This window comes from Melopsittacus undulatus, chromosome 9 (assembly GCF_012275295.1).
Source record: "Melopsittacus undulatus isolate bMelUnd1 chromosome 9, bMelUnd1.mat.Z, whole genome shotgun sequence".
Classification (NCBI taxonomy): Eukaryota; Metazoa; Chordata; class Aves; order Psittaciformes; family Psittaculidae; genus Melopsittacus; species Melopsittacus undulatus.
In genome coordinates this window covers 29,582,537-29,599,637 of record NC_047535.1, presented here as the reverse complement: position 1 = coordinate 29,599,637, position 17,101 = coordinate 29,582,537, and the positions used below count along the sequence as shown (strand labels likewise).

The 17,101-nt window shown below is 41.6% G+C and overlaps 1 protein-coding gene across 3 annotated transcripts in view; it reads right to left on the bottom strand.

The window, feature by feature from the left end:
- SLC25A26 (solute carrier family 25 member 26) overlaps positions 1-16,282 on the bottom strand; it is an 82,992-nt gene extending 66,710 nt beyond the window's left edge. For all 3 annotated transcript variants that reach the window (XM_031049236.2, XM_031049237.2, XM_005149402.4), the window contains exons 1-3: positions 16,118-16,282; positions 14,171-14,327; positions 12,769-12,878 (exon numbers count right to left, since the gene is read on the bottom strand). In XM_031049236.2, the coding sequence (XP_030905096.1) occupies positions 12,769-12,878; positions 14,171-14,327; positions 16,118-16,150 (300 nt within the window). In that variant the 5' untranslated portion in view covers positions 16,151-16,282. The remainder of the gene's footprint in view (positions 1-12,768; positions 12,879-14,170; positions 14,328-16,117) is intronic.
- Between the last annotated feature and the right edge of the window lie 819 nt (positions 16,283-17,101).

The following is a 17,101-nucleotide window of genomic DNA, read 5'->3' as shown; positions in this document are numbered from 1 at the left end:
CTCAAACTCACATGTGCCAAAGGAAGTTCAGGAATTCACTGCCACATTGCACAGAACAGCAACTTGAGCGATGATGTGTGGGTAACACAGTACAAGGCTTAAGTTCCATTTTCACAGAGAGACCACAAAAAAAAAGTCTGTTATCCTGTTACATTCCTACAAGTTTACCAGACAACAATATCCAAAGTCATTACAAACAGATCTAACTCCATGTGCTCTTCAATTCTCAGGGTCAAAAATAACAAGTGACCCCAATCTGTCAAGAAAATAAGAGCTGTCAAGTTTTTTTGATAGTTCAGCATAAATATTTATAGAACTTCATGCTTCATAACACTCCATGTCCTTATATTAGCTTTTTATTCCTTAAAAACATGGTGGCAGGAGGAAAGCTTTAAAAAGGCTCGGATGAAAACAATCCAGTCAATCAAGACCAGACAAAGAGCGCAGCGTGGCTTCCTGACATCTGGGGTGCTGGAGTTTTGGCAGGAGGAGGGTGGCCTCAAAGTAATGTCTCCATTTCCCCCAGACTACTTGGGGTGCATTTCATTTCAAATTAACTTTTGATGTTTCTCCCATTTGAATTTGCACTTACAAGGGAGCCTGTGGCTGCACAAGAACAAAAAGAGTGATTACATTGTGCTGTTATGAAAGGAAATGCAGGCTCATGTCACCCGGGCTGCGCTGTCAGATTGGCTCCATAGGGCACTTCTGGTACGCAAAAAGCCACGAGCTGCAACTGCTAACATCAGACGGAACAGTGACATTTTCACTGTGCACCTGAATGTACAATGTGTTACCTGATTTGTTCCTACATTCATACCTTACCATCACTAACAATCCCAGCAGTCTTTTGATGTCAAACACAGGTCTCTAAAGGGAAGTATGCAAGATTAGGTTCACACCTATCTATTATCCCACAGGATTTTAAAGACAGTAACAACCTGGGACAGGTGAGTTCAGAAAAGTCTCAAATCCACTGTGCTTAGATCTCAATCACTGCAGCACCTTCCAGGCAATGCTGACAAAGTTAGAAGAATACAATACACGTCTCCACAGTTTGCTTTCTTAGCTAAATATGGCCACGCAGCACCAGTATGATAACACTGCACCAAGAGAATTCATACTTAATCTGGAAGCTATAAGTAAATTGAACTCGTAAGGATTAAATGTAATTGTGCAGATGCTCTGCAGCCACTGACCACATACATGCTTCTTAGATGCATCAACTACTAAACAAATAGATGTGGAGGACAGACAATAATGTGACCTTGCACAGTGGAGGCCCATTCACCTCCCTGGTCACTGACAACCCAGGAAGAAATTGCTTTTAGATCTCTTGGCTCTTCGCGTAAATGCAGCCTGTTGCTTGCCACAGAAGAGCACAATACAGCCCATCAAACTCGGGCCATTCCTGGTGCATCCCACCAGTTCTGGGGATGACCCTGTGACAAATTAGCTCTGTCAAACATCTGTATAGCCAGCCATGGAGAGGGCACAGCAGTGTGCCCTCAGCTACGTTGCTGAAAGCATCAGACAACAGCACCCTGTTGATAGGGACCACGCTCATTCCTTTTTGTTGATGGGAGCAGAAACACAGAATCAAGATCCCACAGACCAAGCTCCTTCCTTATTTACCAGGTCAGGTAACCCAATACACCAGTTATCAGCCTCTCCCCATGTCAGTGCACATGTATACATACCATAAGGTCAGGAAAACAGTAACACTGAAACAAAAGGCTCAAGGATTTTTAGATTAAAGCTTTAACAAAACCCAATTTTACAGCTTCAAGTAAAGCTACGATTGCTTTACAGGACAGGTATGCAGAAATGACAGCACTAGCATCTATTAACTTTCCAGGCTTTTAATGCCATAACCACTTCTGATTAGGAGTACTGAATTTCAAAATCCTGTTAAATCATTATCAGCTCAAATGTGACTCCAGTATTTAGATGCCAACTGAAATGCATTTTTAATTTACTGACTTGCATTAGCCCATTAGGGACAAAAGCTAAAACTAGGCCTATTTTGTTAATATTTACCTATGTAAAGCTAAACCAGCACATCTCCCAACTGAAGGATACTCATTTTTCCTGCTGGTTCAGGGAAGCATTTCAACTTCGAAATACTCTTTGCATGCATCAATGCTGCCATCTCCTGGTTGGATTCATACTGGGACTAGATTTTCCTGATTGTTCTGACCAAGGTCTTGACTCATTGTGATGAATGACCAGTGCCTTTAAGTCAACACAAGTACTCTTTATATATACTGATTTAAACTGTTTCAGTATATCTGTAACCTGTTCCTATGTGGCCACAGCTAACAGAAAACAAGTCTTGCTGCAAACAGCACCAGGAACCTGCACAAAGCCTCTTGCATGGGCTCATCTAAGTTTATTGGAAACACCTTATTTTCAACCACTACCTTATGATAGCTGCCAATCCTACTTAAAGCTGGAGCAGCTGTTCAGAAGGAGACAATACTCACGTAATCTATCAGCACAAGGCTACCAAATATCTCCCTCTTGACAATAACACAAGACACAGTCTAGTTGGACTAGGAAGAACCCATTGCATTGCCGCTGCAAATTCTGGAGTAAGAACTTATCTACAAACCACCATGACACCACTTGTAGCTCACCAGCAGGTCCTTGCTCCCCTATGCAATATATGTTGTCCTTTAAGCAAAGGCAAACATAAGACAACAACTTCAGAAAGGAGCACAATACCTCCTGGTCTTTAAAGCTATATTATTATCCAAATATTAACATATCCCATTTAGATTCCACCCTTTGTGCTCCAGGCTAACCATTTCCTACATGACTGGTTTTGTAGGATTTAGTAGAGAATCAAAGATAACATGCATCTGTTTTTAGGCACCTACACCACAGTTCAAGCACTAACCTTGCAGGCATGATCTGCACATGAGCTGTATCCAGAAGCACTTGAAAAACAACAGAGGAGGTGTTCTAGTTGCTGTTAAGGGTTTATGCTGGGTACTTAACTTGAGTTGATGCATAGCAAGTTCAGCTGTGTCCCCAGTTCTCAGTACTGGGGACACAGCTGGTACAACACTATCAGCAGCTTTGGACCTCCAAGAGCAGCTTGAGAAAGCATTTCCTTATGCAGACTAGCAGCACCTTGCACAGTTAATGATTTGACCCATAGATCTTAAAAGCTCCCACAACCATATGGTCTAATCTTTAATAAGAGAAATATTACCCATGCTTTTAAGACACATCACTGAAGGGCAAACATCAAGAAGATGTTCTGTTAAGATGCTGGCACTTGATGCTCCTGGCTGATGAGCTGACCTGTTCTTTGCACTAACCTGGGTTTGGGTAAGGATAAAGACCAATGTTTTTTCCCCACTTAGTCATTAGCCATTCTGCTACAAGCAAGAGAGTAGTCTGAGGACAAAGAATGGCTCCGAAATACATTAGTGGCTGGCAAATTAGGAACCTGCACTTGGTGACTCCAAGCAAATCTCTGGCTTGCATGGCTAAGCTACTTTGGAAACTGGGTACAGAAATGTGTTAAGCTCCAGAAAACTTCTCTGTTACAGCTTTAAACCCTTCAGAACACTTTATAAAGGATTTAAATTTTAAATTTCCCATGCAGGAGGTTAGTTTTAATGACTTTATCTTTAATGACTTTACCTAAGCAGCCTGGGAAGCTTCAGCTGATGTTCACCATATAATTTAATACTTAACACGGAACTAAAGGAACATACCTGGGGAAAGTTACTCTTAAATGTCATTTGTGTAAGTTTATTCTTAAGTAAGAATCTAATTTATGACACTATACAACTTTGTATCCAGGGAGCAGAGACTTCAAACTAAACCTCACAATACCTGTGCAAGATAAGCAGTAACCCATTTGGGAGAAAAAACTGCTGCAGAAAAGTGACACCAAAGAGGCTATGACTTACCAAAGGACGCATCTTTAGGCTGCAGTCAATCTGGTAACAAACATCTAATTGCTCACCCCATTCCTGAAGGTCAAGATTTTCTGCTCCAACATAATGTAGGAAGAGCAAGAAAAACAGAGTAACTCTAAAACCCCATTCAAAGAGAAGACACAACCAAGATAGTATTAGTCAGACTCCTGCAGACAAAAGCTACCTTATAGGTCAGGTTTGGTTAGGTGGTTTTCTGTGTGGTTGCAGCTTTGTATATTAAAAAATGCTTCTTCCCAAAATAGGTTAATAAATGACCATCTGAGCATCTCGATTTGCTTGTCAGATGCTCCCTTCCAAGTAGAAAGTTACTATTTTTAATCTAAAACACAAAAAAATGTCCTTTTCCATTCCTCAGATAAGTGGATGATTAAAACAATAGGTGTGTCTAAAATTAAGAGATCTTAAACTGTGCTGATTTCTTTTGGATCCTGAAAAAGAAGGGGAAATTTCCCTTCAAGTCAGAGGCTCTCAACAAATTTAGAATTCAGTACTGCAGCTTTCCATGCCTCTCTAAACTCTGGAGATCTGTTCAGTACTTCAGATCATACCGAGATTCCCCTCTCAGAGAAGGGGGGGAGAAAGAACTTTTCCAATGCAATTTTATGAGATTAGAAATGTATTTCATCCTCCCAATAATTGTTTCTAAACTCTGGTCACAACTCTTGGATTGAGAATGTTAGATAGTGTGGCAGGTGGGAATCATGGGATGGAGCTGCAGATGAACTGCTTCACCCTTTCCATCAGCAGGAATACTAACAGAACAGTGGAGAAACATGAAATACATTTGTCATTTGGTTTCATATTTTTTTTAACAGAGAAGCCCGAACTGCTGTAATCACAGACCATAATCAGTTCAAACACCAGTAAACCTTCACCTAAATAACTGCTGCCCTTTTGACCAAAACAGAACAAACCCATAAGTTTTTACTGTCTGTAATTTGCTGTGGGTCACAACTCCAGTTGTGAACAAGTCCTTTCACTTGTGCTTGTCATCAGGTTGTGCTACCTGCTAAAGCACAACCAAAGTGGAAAACTGAAGCATTAACACCTACTTTAATGAGGAAATTGTCTCCAGAGATGACAGAAACTGCCCAATATATGCACTGTCCACTACCTGCTTCTGCTTTAAGTGCCAGCCCCAGAACAAGAGTTCATGTTCCAAATAAAACCTCAGAATATGCTAATCTTATTTTCCCTTCCCACACTTATGAACATCACAGTTAAATTCAGTCCAGTGCAAAGCTGCTGGGGTCATGAACAAGTGACTCCACTCCTAATTTAAGACCCATGGAGAGAACAAGTTTTGATTAATGGGCTCTGGATGGGAAAGTCTGAACAATGCCAGGCTCTTTGTCCCATCTTTTCTTCTGATGGGCACAATAGGGTCTTCATTAATTTAGCTGCAGTTCTCCTGTCTGCTGGCAGGAAACATTCTTCAAAGAACAATCTCAGCCAGCAAGATCCCTCAGATCTCAGCATTTCCTAGAGTCTGAAAACACACTATTTCAGAGATGAGACCATTCACAGGGATTGAATGTTGCAAGCACTTGGAAAGCCAGAGCTTCTGTACAAACATTTTCAACTTCCTCCAAGTTTCCACCTTAGATGTATTTACCTGGCATCTGCAGAACTGTCTTGTAGAGTGCTATCTCATCCTGTCATTGTCAAACTTAACACCTTATTACTGCTTCCCAGGGCTCCTTTCTTCCTGCTCCAGAGCATCACCTGCACCACCATACACTTCTCCCTTCAAATGACTATCTTGTCTGAGCATATGCACCCCAGCTGTGTGAAGTCCTCAGCTGGCTCCTTGTCCATTACTTCAGACGCCCTCTCAGCATGGGCTTCTGCCCCTCTCCAATTCTTTTCACATGTGTGGCTCTTCAGTTGCCCAGGTACCTGCTCTACAGCTCCTGCTGTGGGTTTCCTGCCTACCTCTCCATCAGCCACATCAGATACACCTTGGAAAACTCTGGTCCTCAAGCAGCAGATATTTGTGCTGAGTTCTTTTCACAGAAAGGAGAAACTACTACCCCAATTACATCAGTTAGCAGGCAAAGAACAGGGAAAGTTTTTGAAGCTGACAAAGCTGACACTAAACACTTCTTTATAGAAGTCTTTCTCACTGCGTTTTGCAAGTTTCTGTGCTTTGCATAAACCAAATTGGTCTTTCAAAGTTTAATCCATGTAGAGTTTTATAATCTAACACCTAAAGAGGCCTGCTTTTGTGCACATCTCTTTTGTACTCCAGCACAAAGTAAGTGTTGCACAGTTTCTGAAGTTCCTTGGTACAGTCACAAGCATTGGTTTAAACTCAAGTTGCAAAAAGCAGACAGTTGAATAGCTTTGTAAGTCTTCCGTAAAAAGACTTCCATAACCTGGTTGATGCCTGAATCATAAATCACTACTACATTTAAACACAGAAAGGCTTAAAGCCAAAGGAGCAGACTCTTAATTCAACCTCCAGAATTTTCTGCTCAATCCAATCTCTCCCAGCAACTCTTTCACTACTGAGAGTCTGTTAAACTTATTTTAAAAGGCTTAAGAAACTAATCACATCCACCAGCCAAACTGTTCTTTCAGCAAAAGTAACATGGTGCAGCCCATCCAGCATAAAACCGTTTCCAAGGAGCCAAGTGGGGTCAGGCTGTGTTACAGGAGGACAAACGTTAATGAGCCTCCAGGCAAGAGAACACAGGCAGTATTTTCTGCAAACACATGAAGTCTCCTGTTGAAAGATGACTGGTATTTTACTATTTGCTCAGTCTCTTGGGGTTACATTGGCCCAGAACACGGAAATTTCAACTATGTTGTATTTTATCAAGTATTTTCCTCTAATTGATCCCTTACTCTTTCCTACAGCCTTTTCACTTAAAGAATTACAGGCTCGTCCACATATGGAGCTATTCAGAAATTGTTATTCCCAACAAACCCTCTGCATAATCTTACTTTGGAATAAACTTACCTTAAGCTATCTCAGACATTTCCAAAGCTGACTCTGGCAGAGCATGTTGCAAGCCAGGAAATCCAGCAGGAAACACTTTACATTATTTTTTTTCCTCATTTAAACTCTTTAACCCAAATTAGCTCCTCTACAGACACCCTGAGCTACAAGTATTTCTGTATCAGCTGAAGGATATCGGCTCTAGGGTCAAAAGAAGAGAGGTGGCAACCATCATGCGTCTATTATTCACTGCAAAGTAGCATATCCCCTAAACCCTGAACTGAGCAAATAACACAAAACCAGCTGATGAAGAATATTCAATACATGCAGATAACATGGAGCATAAAGAGAAGCTCAGTGTGGCTGGCTGGTGAGGTGTTTGACAGTTCTTAATTTGCTGTTTCAGCCTTTAATTGTATGATAAATTTGTTTGCAGCATTTGTGGATTCATGGTTCCATTCATCTTTATTTACAACCAATTTTCAGCTGCAGCTCTAATTGGAGTTTCCATTCACTCTAACTGTGCTCCTTCTTCACTCGCTCTTAATGACAGCAGTCGCACCTTCACAACCGTCTTCAAACCACTGCTCAGCTATGCTTCTGCACAAGGATTTGGCAAACATCCTACAGCATCTGTACTGCAGACCTCACCTCACCTACCTTCATTTATGAATAGTTCAAAATCACTATGATTTATTCAAAAGACCACCTACATTGCTGCACTCCCCACCATTGCTTATCTTGCCAGGGTCAGCATGCTCCTCTTTCTCAGTGCCTATAGGTACCCAGACACACACGCCACAAAAGACACCATCACAAAAAAAATGAGACACTGATCTAGATAAACACCAAAAAAAGAGATGAAGTACTATGAAAGAGCTTACAAACTCTGACTGTGTCAGACTTCGGACACTACTTTGAATACTATGGTCAGCCCACTCACACTACCCTCATTGAAAACAGGTAAGATGCAAAGCAGAAAATGCAGCTTTTGGTTTTAAACAGTTTTGTCCCTTTATTAGTTCAGATCTTAGAAAAGGGATAGTGAAAAATTCAAAGCCATTAGCCCAAAGTCTAGACACCGCAAGTACTAAATCATTTCTTTGTTGCAGCAGATGATCTTCTTGGGCTTACAATGCTGTAAAGCCCTGACCAATTATCCTGCTGGAGATTCCTTCACGATATTACTGTGAATTTGCCCAACTCATGCTACTGCCTTGCCCTTCCTTCTCTGATCTCAGCAGTTACTCTCACGGAATTCATACCAATATCACTCTGGAGATTCTTTTTGTTCTATTAAAGTGAAACTAGTTAACAGCTTCAAAAAGATATTGCGAGGGCAGAGGGAAGGGGATCATTTTTGAACAGAGAGTGACAGAAAATGCGATGTTGCCCATCATGTCTAATACAAAAGATGCACTTTCCTTCTTTAGTTGAATTAAAAGCACACTCAAAATGTCATTCTACAAAACCATAATTTGTAAACTTGCTTGCATTTGGGTTTGCTTCTAAGAATCAAGTTAGGACTAGTAGAGAAATCTAGCTGAATGCACCAGAAAGATAATTCCTGCATTAAGAAGCTCTCTTATTTGACATATCCCAACAGCAGATAAAAAATCCCCAAGTTATTAATACTGAGGGTCAGATGCTAATCACAGATGAACCACACACTTTGCTCGTATCACTAAAGTACCTTAAGTGGCAACACACAGGAATACACAAGTGAGCTTGGAATTTCACCTTGAAATACCTGTCCTCACCTTGCCCTGCGGAGCTGCATCATCCCCTCTCCCCATTTAAGTGACAAACTGTTGGTAGTTTCAAGTTAAACTGATTCACCACCCATCCTTCCTCAAATTGCGGAGAACAGTGCGAGGCTATGCCAAACTCCTTCTTGCTGAGGAAAACCAAGCCCTTCATCTTCTAAGAGAGAAGTCCCTACCTAACCCTTGAGAGCTCTCTCAAAACACAGACAAGGGCTCTATCCTTTCCTATAAGCTTTGTGCTCCAGTAAAGCCCAAGTTTTGGCATTCTTGCAGTCAGACCAGAAATACCATTCTAGGCCTGTGAGCTTGTCCAGCATTTCTACAACTCAAGGGATCACACTGCAGAGACACTGAAGCAGAACAAGCACAAGGCGAGGAACCTAAAGCATCAAGGCTACATGACCTTAAAAACAGAACAAATGAATGCAGGCACCTTGGCACTAATATGACCAGGCAGATTTCAGGATCCAAGTTACTCTCTCTGGTACTACGCATTCCCCGTAGACACACCACTTTACAACAAACAGCCTGGGATCTGGCAACCTTGGGGATGCACTGCACAGTGTCAACACATCCCTACTGCTGTATTCCTAATGTACTCTGGAGTTTTACCCAAGGACAAAAGCAGCTCAACAACTGCAGATAATTAACTTCAAGAACATGATCATCACCACTAGCTGCCAAAAGGAGAGGACACCTACCTCACATCCTGGTTTTCAATTCTCCCCAACCTTCCCTCACAAGTGAGCTGGGGGTCAAGGCAAAACAAGACAAAATCACCAAATATAGCCAATCAAAAAGAAACTTTTCATCAGAGAGATAAGAGCCATCCTGATATTCACAAGCAACAGCTCAAAACTTTCATTAATATCTTGCAAAGTTCAAATCGTAACCATAACAATACCTAAACATTAGCTGGAAAAAGCTGTTGTCAGCCTTCTCTAGGACATGATCCAAACAACTTTATTCTCACCTCCATGGAAAAGCCAGCGGAATGCAAAATTAACTGCACTGAATCCAACCACTTTGGCACTTATGAAGGAAACCTCATCGGTCAAACTGGGACAATCCTAAACTTCTCCCATGAAACCATGTCTGCGGGAGGCTGGTGGAAAGGCCCTGAGGGGGACTTCTCTTTATCAAGGTTTCTTTTAATTAACAGCATACACTGTCATATTAAGCTGATATAAATTCCATACAAATCAATCTGGAGCTGTACAGTTAACTCTGGATCTGCAAGACGCACCCAGTTCCTATTAAAATGGGCACCAGGAGGTTAAATACACTGCTCCATCTCAGAGTTACTTACACTGCCTTAGAATATTAAAAGTAAAGTTTTAGAACATCTGGTTTTCCTTTCCACTCCCTATGATATCATGTTTTCCAAGCACATTTGGCAGCTCACAGTAAAGATACAGGCAGACTAAACATACAGGGTAATGTAGAGTCAAGATGAAAATCCGAAGCCCTGGATGCAGCAAGTGTGTTTCCTATCTCCAGATTTCAGTTACACAAGCGGTAAATAAGGGTTTTCCCCACCTTTAATAACTCATGTATACTTCAACCTTCTTCCTTGATGAGATACCATATAACTGCCCTCCAGAGTTTCTGTGCCTTTGTAAATAACCTTTCATGCATTATGGGATATTCAGAGTCCCTGTACAGCAAGATTCAGTTATAGGGGAAAAAAAACACCATGTTTAACAGGGTCAGACTTTGTATGTACTTCTCCTTATCTCACTCTGGGAGATGAGATTCACCTTCCATGTTCCTCGTGCCTAGAAGGGGGGAAAAAACACTGCAGCCACTGCTTTTTATGGCTTGGTTTTGTGCCTCCTAGCCTAGAAATGGGAAATTGGATCAAATGCATGTTTTCCATGATTTTACACAGACTGTAAACAACACAAAAAGTGGCCGTAACAAAAATCAAGAGCTCCCACTTTACTGACTCCTCCCATGTATTTTAATACATCTTGATGCAACCTTTGTATTGTTTCCTCTTCACCTATTATTTTTACTGAGCCACGTTCAAAACACAGATTAGTCAGCATGAACATACCTTTAAGGTTAGTACATACCCACATTTTATTAATGCACAAAAAACTAACTCATTTATGCTGACCAGTGAAGGAGCAGCAAACCTGGAAATCCAACATCAGTTTCTCAACCCAAATCTTAATTTCTCCTTTTTGTAAAAGGATGGTTTGGAAATGCAAAGGGATGCCTTGAGAATCCCAACATGATACAGTCTTTGGCTTATTATTTCACATTTAACAGCAGTTTATTTCATTGTAATTATAAAAGTGTACAAAAGAGGAAGAGTACACCTTAAAAGAAACCACTGACAAAATAGTCCCAGAGGTTATGCCCTGATTAAAACTTAATGTCTAATCAATAAAACTATAATTATAACTTTCACCCTGATCCAATTTGGAATGGTTTATTTATATGGATCACCTAAGATTTCATATAAAGCAAATGTGAGATGATCTTGCTTTGTGCTATTTTTATTAAAGGTTTATTGTAGCAAATCTCTAAATCCCCATCTCAATTATTTTACAGCTTAGTTTTCCCATCACATCAACAGGAGCAGAAAAGCTAGCAACAAGCAAAATCTTATTAACTGAATAATGGCTGTTACAGCATTGCAATTTCCACACTATAAAGTCATTTCAATGGCTATCGCTATGGATTTCCCTGGCCACACAGTAGCAAGAGCCAAGCACCTAAGACAGCTCTGAGCAACTCCTTTAACTCTGCTGCATCTCTTTTTATCAGCCTGAAAATAAAAGCAATAAGTGCCAGAGCTGTGAGGCTCACAGGACCACAGACCACCTTGGAATAAAAACAGGCAACAGACAGGTTCTGTAATCATGCAAGGAGTTATCTGCAGCCAACTGCTGATAAGTCACATCCAGTTATAATTTTCCACCAAATACTCACAGGCAGAGGCAGTATATTATAAATAACCCACTTGTGAAAGAAGAGACTGGTTTTTCAGTGGATTTTATCACAGAACACTTGCACCTCATTATGAGCCCAACTGTTATTTTGCTTGATTCTGAAACAGCACTTGAGAAGCTTAGAACCCCTCTTGGATCTGCTGTTCCATGAGATATCAGGCTAACAAATTTATCAGGGCTATGCACTGCCACAGTGATGAAGAACTTCACGCTTACTTCAAACAGCCTTTAGAGAATTTCCATAAAAGCAAGTTCTGTGCATTGCCTGAAGTTAGAAATCATGGCCTGACAGCACAGGCTCTGATCAGGATAGAAAAAAAACCCCATCTGAGGCTGCAACACAAACATATTCCACACAGCTTTAAATCACCTTCTACCTACTCCCACCTATAACCACTACCAGAGTGGTTACAGGGTGCTATATTAACCTATCTCTATGTGCTTGGTATGTTAAATTAAGTTCCCTGTCTAAGTCCCATTCAATCTAATCAGAATCACATCCACAGAAGAATAAAAATTACTTGGGAATCAAAGCTGAATCCACAGAGAGCAGGGAGAGCTGAATTGCTTCCTGTGGGAAGTGCCTAGGCCATGCTGCTGTAACAAGTCACTCTGTGCTAAGTTAAAATGGCACAGATCCCTCTGAAGGATTTTGGTGAACCTGGAATATATTTTATTCAGATAATCCAAAGCAACCGTGCTCTTTCTGTTTGCAAATAACCTCAAGAACAGTTATTAAAAACACCATATGCAAGGTTCTAAGATTAAGCACCTTCACTATTCACCTACAGACAAGTCTGGATCTAGATCACACAGGAATCATCATCTTTTTACGACATTGAGAAGTGCTCTCTTTCAACACTTGCTACAGTCCAAATAGACTTTGCTAGAATACCATATTCCTGTTATGGAGTGTCACATACTAGCTCATTAAAAGTGTTACTTATTTATTCACTTTGAAACAATCCTTACAAATGCCAACACTTCATTAAAAAACTTAATATTTTTTATGAGGACTTTCACAAGTATAAAGATGGTCAACATTCAAAAAGTAAGATATGACATGAAACCTGAGGTTTCATAACTGAATGATTTCATCTCCTCCCACAGACACAATATATGACCTTCTTTCTTACCACTTCAGCAAGGGAGGCAGCCACCATGTGTGTTGCTGGAGCCAAGCAGGATGCAGAGCCATGGTGCAGTACGGATTTCACATTCTCATAGGTGATAAAAAACGCAGCAGCTGAAATTCAAGAACACATGGACACATGTGGACAGGGGAAGGTAGCATTCCTAGGTAGGAAGGGTAGGGAGGAAGTTGTTAGATTGAATTAGATGGTCTTTATTTGGGTGAGAGGGAACAATCAGTAAATCAAAAAGGGGGAAAAAATAACCCAAAACTCAAGGCACATGATGCAAGTCTCTACCCTGCAATGTGTAAAACTGTTTCAGTAGCAGTTAATTAATAACTTCTTCCCAGCTATTGTCTGTTTCATATTTTGCACTCTAGCTCCAAAAAAATATTCTTCCAAGTTTCTGAAGGACTTGTAAAAGTCCTGTTCACTGAACAAGAAACTTACCAAAGCAAACAGAGCACAGCAATAACCAGCCATGTTTATTCACTGCAACAGTCAACCACAAAGGCATTTGCACCTTAAGGGTTACTCCTGCTCCGAAAGATAAGTTCTCACTCATATTTTGGAAAGATAAAACCACAGTTCAGATTCTGAAGATGTAAATCATGAGAAAACTGACATGTCTTGCGGGGGAACAGACTTTAATTGTGAGGAAGGGCTCTGTGAATTGCCTTCTGCTAATCAAAAGATGCTTATCACCTCAGAAGGAGATAACAGAGCAGACAAGATAAAGAACTGAATTTTTTTGTATCACCTTATGAAGGACATCAAACATCTGAAGGTATCAGTGGATTTGTCAGCAAAGTTCTCCTAACATTCACTACTGACAGCATAGCCTGTTGTTTATTTATCCCTCCCTACAAAGACAAAATGGACAAAGGCATTAGGATTTTCAGATGCCTTTTTCTCTGCAGGGACTACTTTTTTAAAGCTTAATTTTCGAAAGTTTTCCTGATGTCTTATCATTTTAAGTGGTGTAGCTGTTTCCAGGAAGAAAAAGACAAGCAGAGCATCCCTAGGGCAATGAGCTCAAAGACCTCCAGTGCTCAAACACTTGGAATTTTGAATCATTCCAAATGGTCTGACAGAGTGGGTCATGACAAAAGAGCTAGCAAGACTCAAGCCCTCTTTGGCACCCAAAAATGCTTCAGGGTACCCCTATAAGTATGGATAGTACAGAATGATTCCAAGGAGTAAGGGTTGCTTTTCTGAGTAAACATGCAGCAACCTTCATTCCAGGCTTGCTCAACTGTGCAATTTTAGCAACTGCTCTTCACAGGTGGACCTGGACTCACAGAATCCAAAATCACCTGCAGGAGAGGAAGCAATGAGCACAAATGTCCTAAACTAAAACAGTTCCTACTTAAGGACAACAAAGAGTAAGCCAAAGAAAATTTACCATTTGGAAATGATCCTATAGCAGTAGAAGGAACACCAGCATAGATGCCACGAAAACCACCAGCCTTCCTAAAGCCTTGAGGACTCTGCAGTCTTGTTTTTACAGTATCCAAAGGAAAAAGGATCAAGTCAACACAGACACCAGCAACTCCACCAGCCTTCAAGACAAAACCATAGAGTAAAGTGCATTAACATTCATGAAGGGAAGCTGTGATGCTTATGTGATAACTGAGGCAAGCCTAAAGCAAAGCATTACTGACTGGATCCCTTCAGAGGTCAACTTATAAACCGACAGCATTACATAGATCCCAGTAGCTTTATAGCTATAACAAAGAAGCTTCAACAAGAGAGAAAGTAATAGATATTACAGCTTTAAAACCCATTTTTAAGATATTTTCAAAACAATTTCAGTGTTTTGGATAGTACAAAGTTACACTTAACCCCTATACATAAAAGCAAGACAGTGAATGACACTTACCAATACGGGACAGCACAGAATGATCAAAACCTCTATGAAGTTGTGTGATAAGATCAGGGAAATACAGAAGTAATTCTCCTTCACCCTAAGCATCTCTAGAAAGCACATTCCCTTTTTTTTTTTTTCTAGCAAACTTCTTCATTTAAACTATCATCCCTCATTTCATTTGTTGAGCAAAGCCTGAAGTAAAACTGCGTTATTTTCTTTGGCTGTCAAAAGTCCATAGGGGGGAAAAATCATATTAAACAATAATATTTTCAAAGGTCTAAGAAAAAGGGGAAGGTTTTCACCCACAGCAACACTTATAACCAAAACCTAAAAAAACAGTTTCAGCTAAAGCAACCCTTTTCCATTGTCTGCGTTTCTAGTTGACTTTCTTTAGTTTCCTCAGGACATATCTACACAAAAAAACCTATTTGCCAAAACAGCAGAAAGAGACTAAAAGAAGCATAAAAACTCATTTCAAAAGAAAAAAGTATGAACAGTTCCCATTAACCAATTATGATTAACGATTATAATTCAGAACAGAAAACAGAGTTTAAAGTCTACCCTGTATAGAACAGCACACAAGAAACAGCTGTGCAGGTTTTAACTGCCTGAAAACAAATCACAGGTGTGTTTGATTGGGTTCTTTTCAGGGCCAACAGAGGATTCACAGAGATGTTCACTATTCACTACTAAACTTTTAATCAATAAGTTAATTACTGTTTTAATCTAGTTGGCTACTTTGCCTGCATTGATTTTTCTTTGCATTTTTGTCATCAAAATCCTTATCTGCTCAAAATAACATTGATCAGATTTAATCCAGCCATCTGTTAAAACACGAATCAAAAGTTATTAGTCGCTTCTTTCATTTTCAAAGTTCTGTATCTCAGATGTCATTTAAATTCATGAAACAGCTAATAGAGCCCCTGCCAGAGGCCGACAATACCTGGGGGCTTATACCATCTGGAGAAAACAGTAATGATTTTTAGATCACAAGACAGCTGAATGCACCTTTTCCCCCACCTTTCTGTAACAGCAGCATTATTAAATATAGAACAGCTGAAAAACCTTTACCAGGATTTGAACATACCCTTAAACTTAACTCCATCAAAACAATTAAGCAAGACCAGGTCCTAATTCAAATGCATTGCGCGTTGCACCTGGCAGGGTTCTGAACCCTCCCGACAGGCACAGGTCAGCAGCTCTCCTCACACTAGCTAAGGGCACCCCACTCATGATTTTCCACACAGAGCCCACAGCAGTCACTGGTAATTCCAAGGAAGTCCTTACCTATGGGGACCCCTTACATGTGATGCTGCTGAGTGAACACATCGAAAAGTAACTTTTAGAGCGAGAAACGATTCGCAAAGGACCGTGCACGCACCCAGAGCCTGCAGACAGCCAAGAAGAGACAAACCAAGGCACCGGCACCCGAGGCCGCCGCGTCTCCTTGGCAACGAGCAGGCCCAGACCCCGCTCACTCACCGCCAAGGCCGCCCAGGACTCCCGCGGCTCCATGGACGGGTAGCGGTACGGGACGGGCACACAGCGCAGCACGACCCGTCTACCCTCCGCCACAGAACGGGGCTAGAGCCCCTGCTCCGGCCGTGCCACGGACGCGCACATGGGCGCAGCCATGTTGCTGCCCCTGACCCGCGGTCAGGCGGGACCGTGTCGTCACCGCGCTTGCGCGCGGTGGGAAGCGCCGTCGGTAACGTGGGCGGGGGCCGCGGTTGCCTCAGCCTCGCACTAGAGCGGTGTGAGACCGCGCGTTAATTAGCACTCAGCGTTAATTAATGCGTTGCTACTGAGCGGTAATTAGTGGTTAAATCGCTGAGCGGTAGCAGCTGTGCCGCTCCGGGAGAGGGAAGAGAGCTGCCCCTGAGGGGCTCTTGGAGGTAGTTGCTCCCATGGCCTTTTCTGTTCTCCCCGCTCGCGGCTCCTCAGAGCAAACCAACGTCCACTGAGGAAATAAAAGGCGTTTCTGAGGGAAAAACATTCCTGAAGGCGCTTGGGAGGGTGTTTCCTCAACCCATGTCTGCAGCATGGGCCTGCGGTGCTGTCCTGTGCAGGCTCCCTGGGGGCTGTTCGTGCAAACAGCTCAGAGCAGTGCACAGGGACACAGAGTCATGGAATCAGCCAGGCTGGAGAAGCCACTTCAGATCATCAAATCATGAGTAAAGCTTCCTGGCCAGGGACATCTTTCGTGCCTGCTCTCAGGAGGTGTGTTGGCTTTCGCTGGAAGGGAAAATGCCATTTTTCAGTCACATCCCTTCAGGAACACCTTTGCGTTTTGCATTTGTGTCTCATGGAGGAGTCTCCTCCTCTCCACAAAGGACATTCAAATCGGCAGTGGTTTCAAAAGCTACAGAGAGAATTTTGGCACAAAGTCCTCACGTAATCCTTGCCAGTAGGAAAGCACACTCGACCTTATAGGAAGTGTGATTCCAGGGGATAAATGTTGCAGAG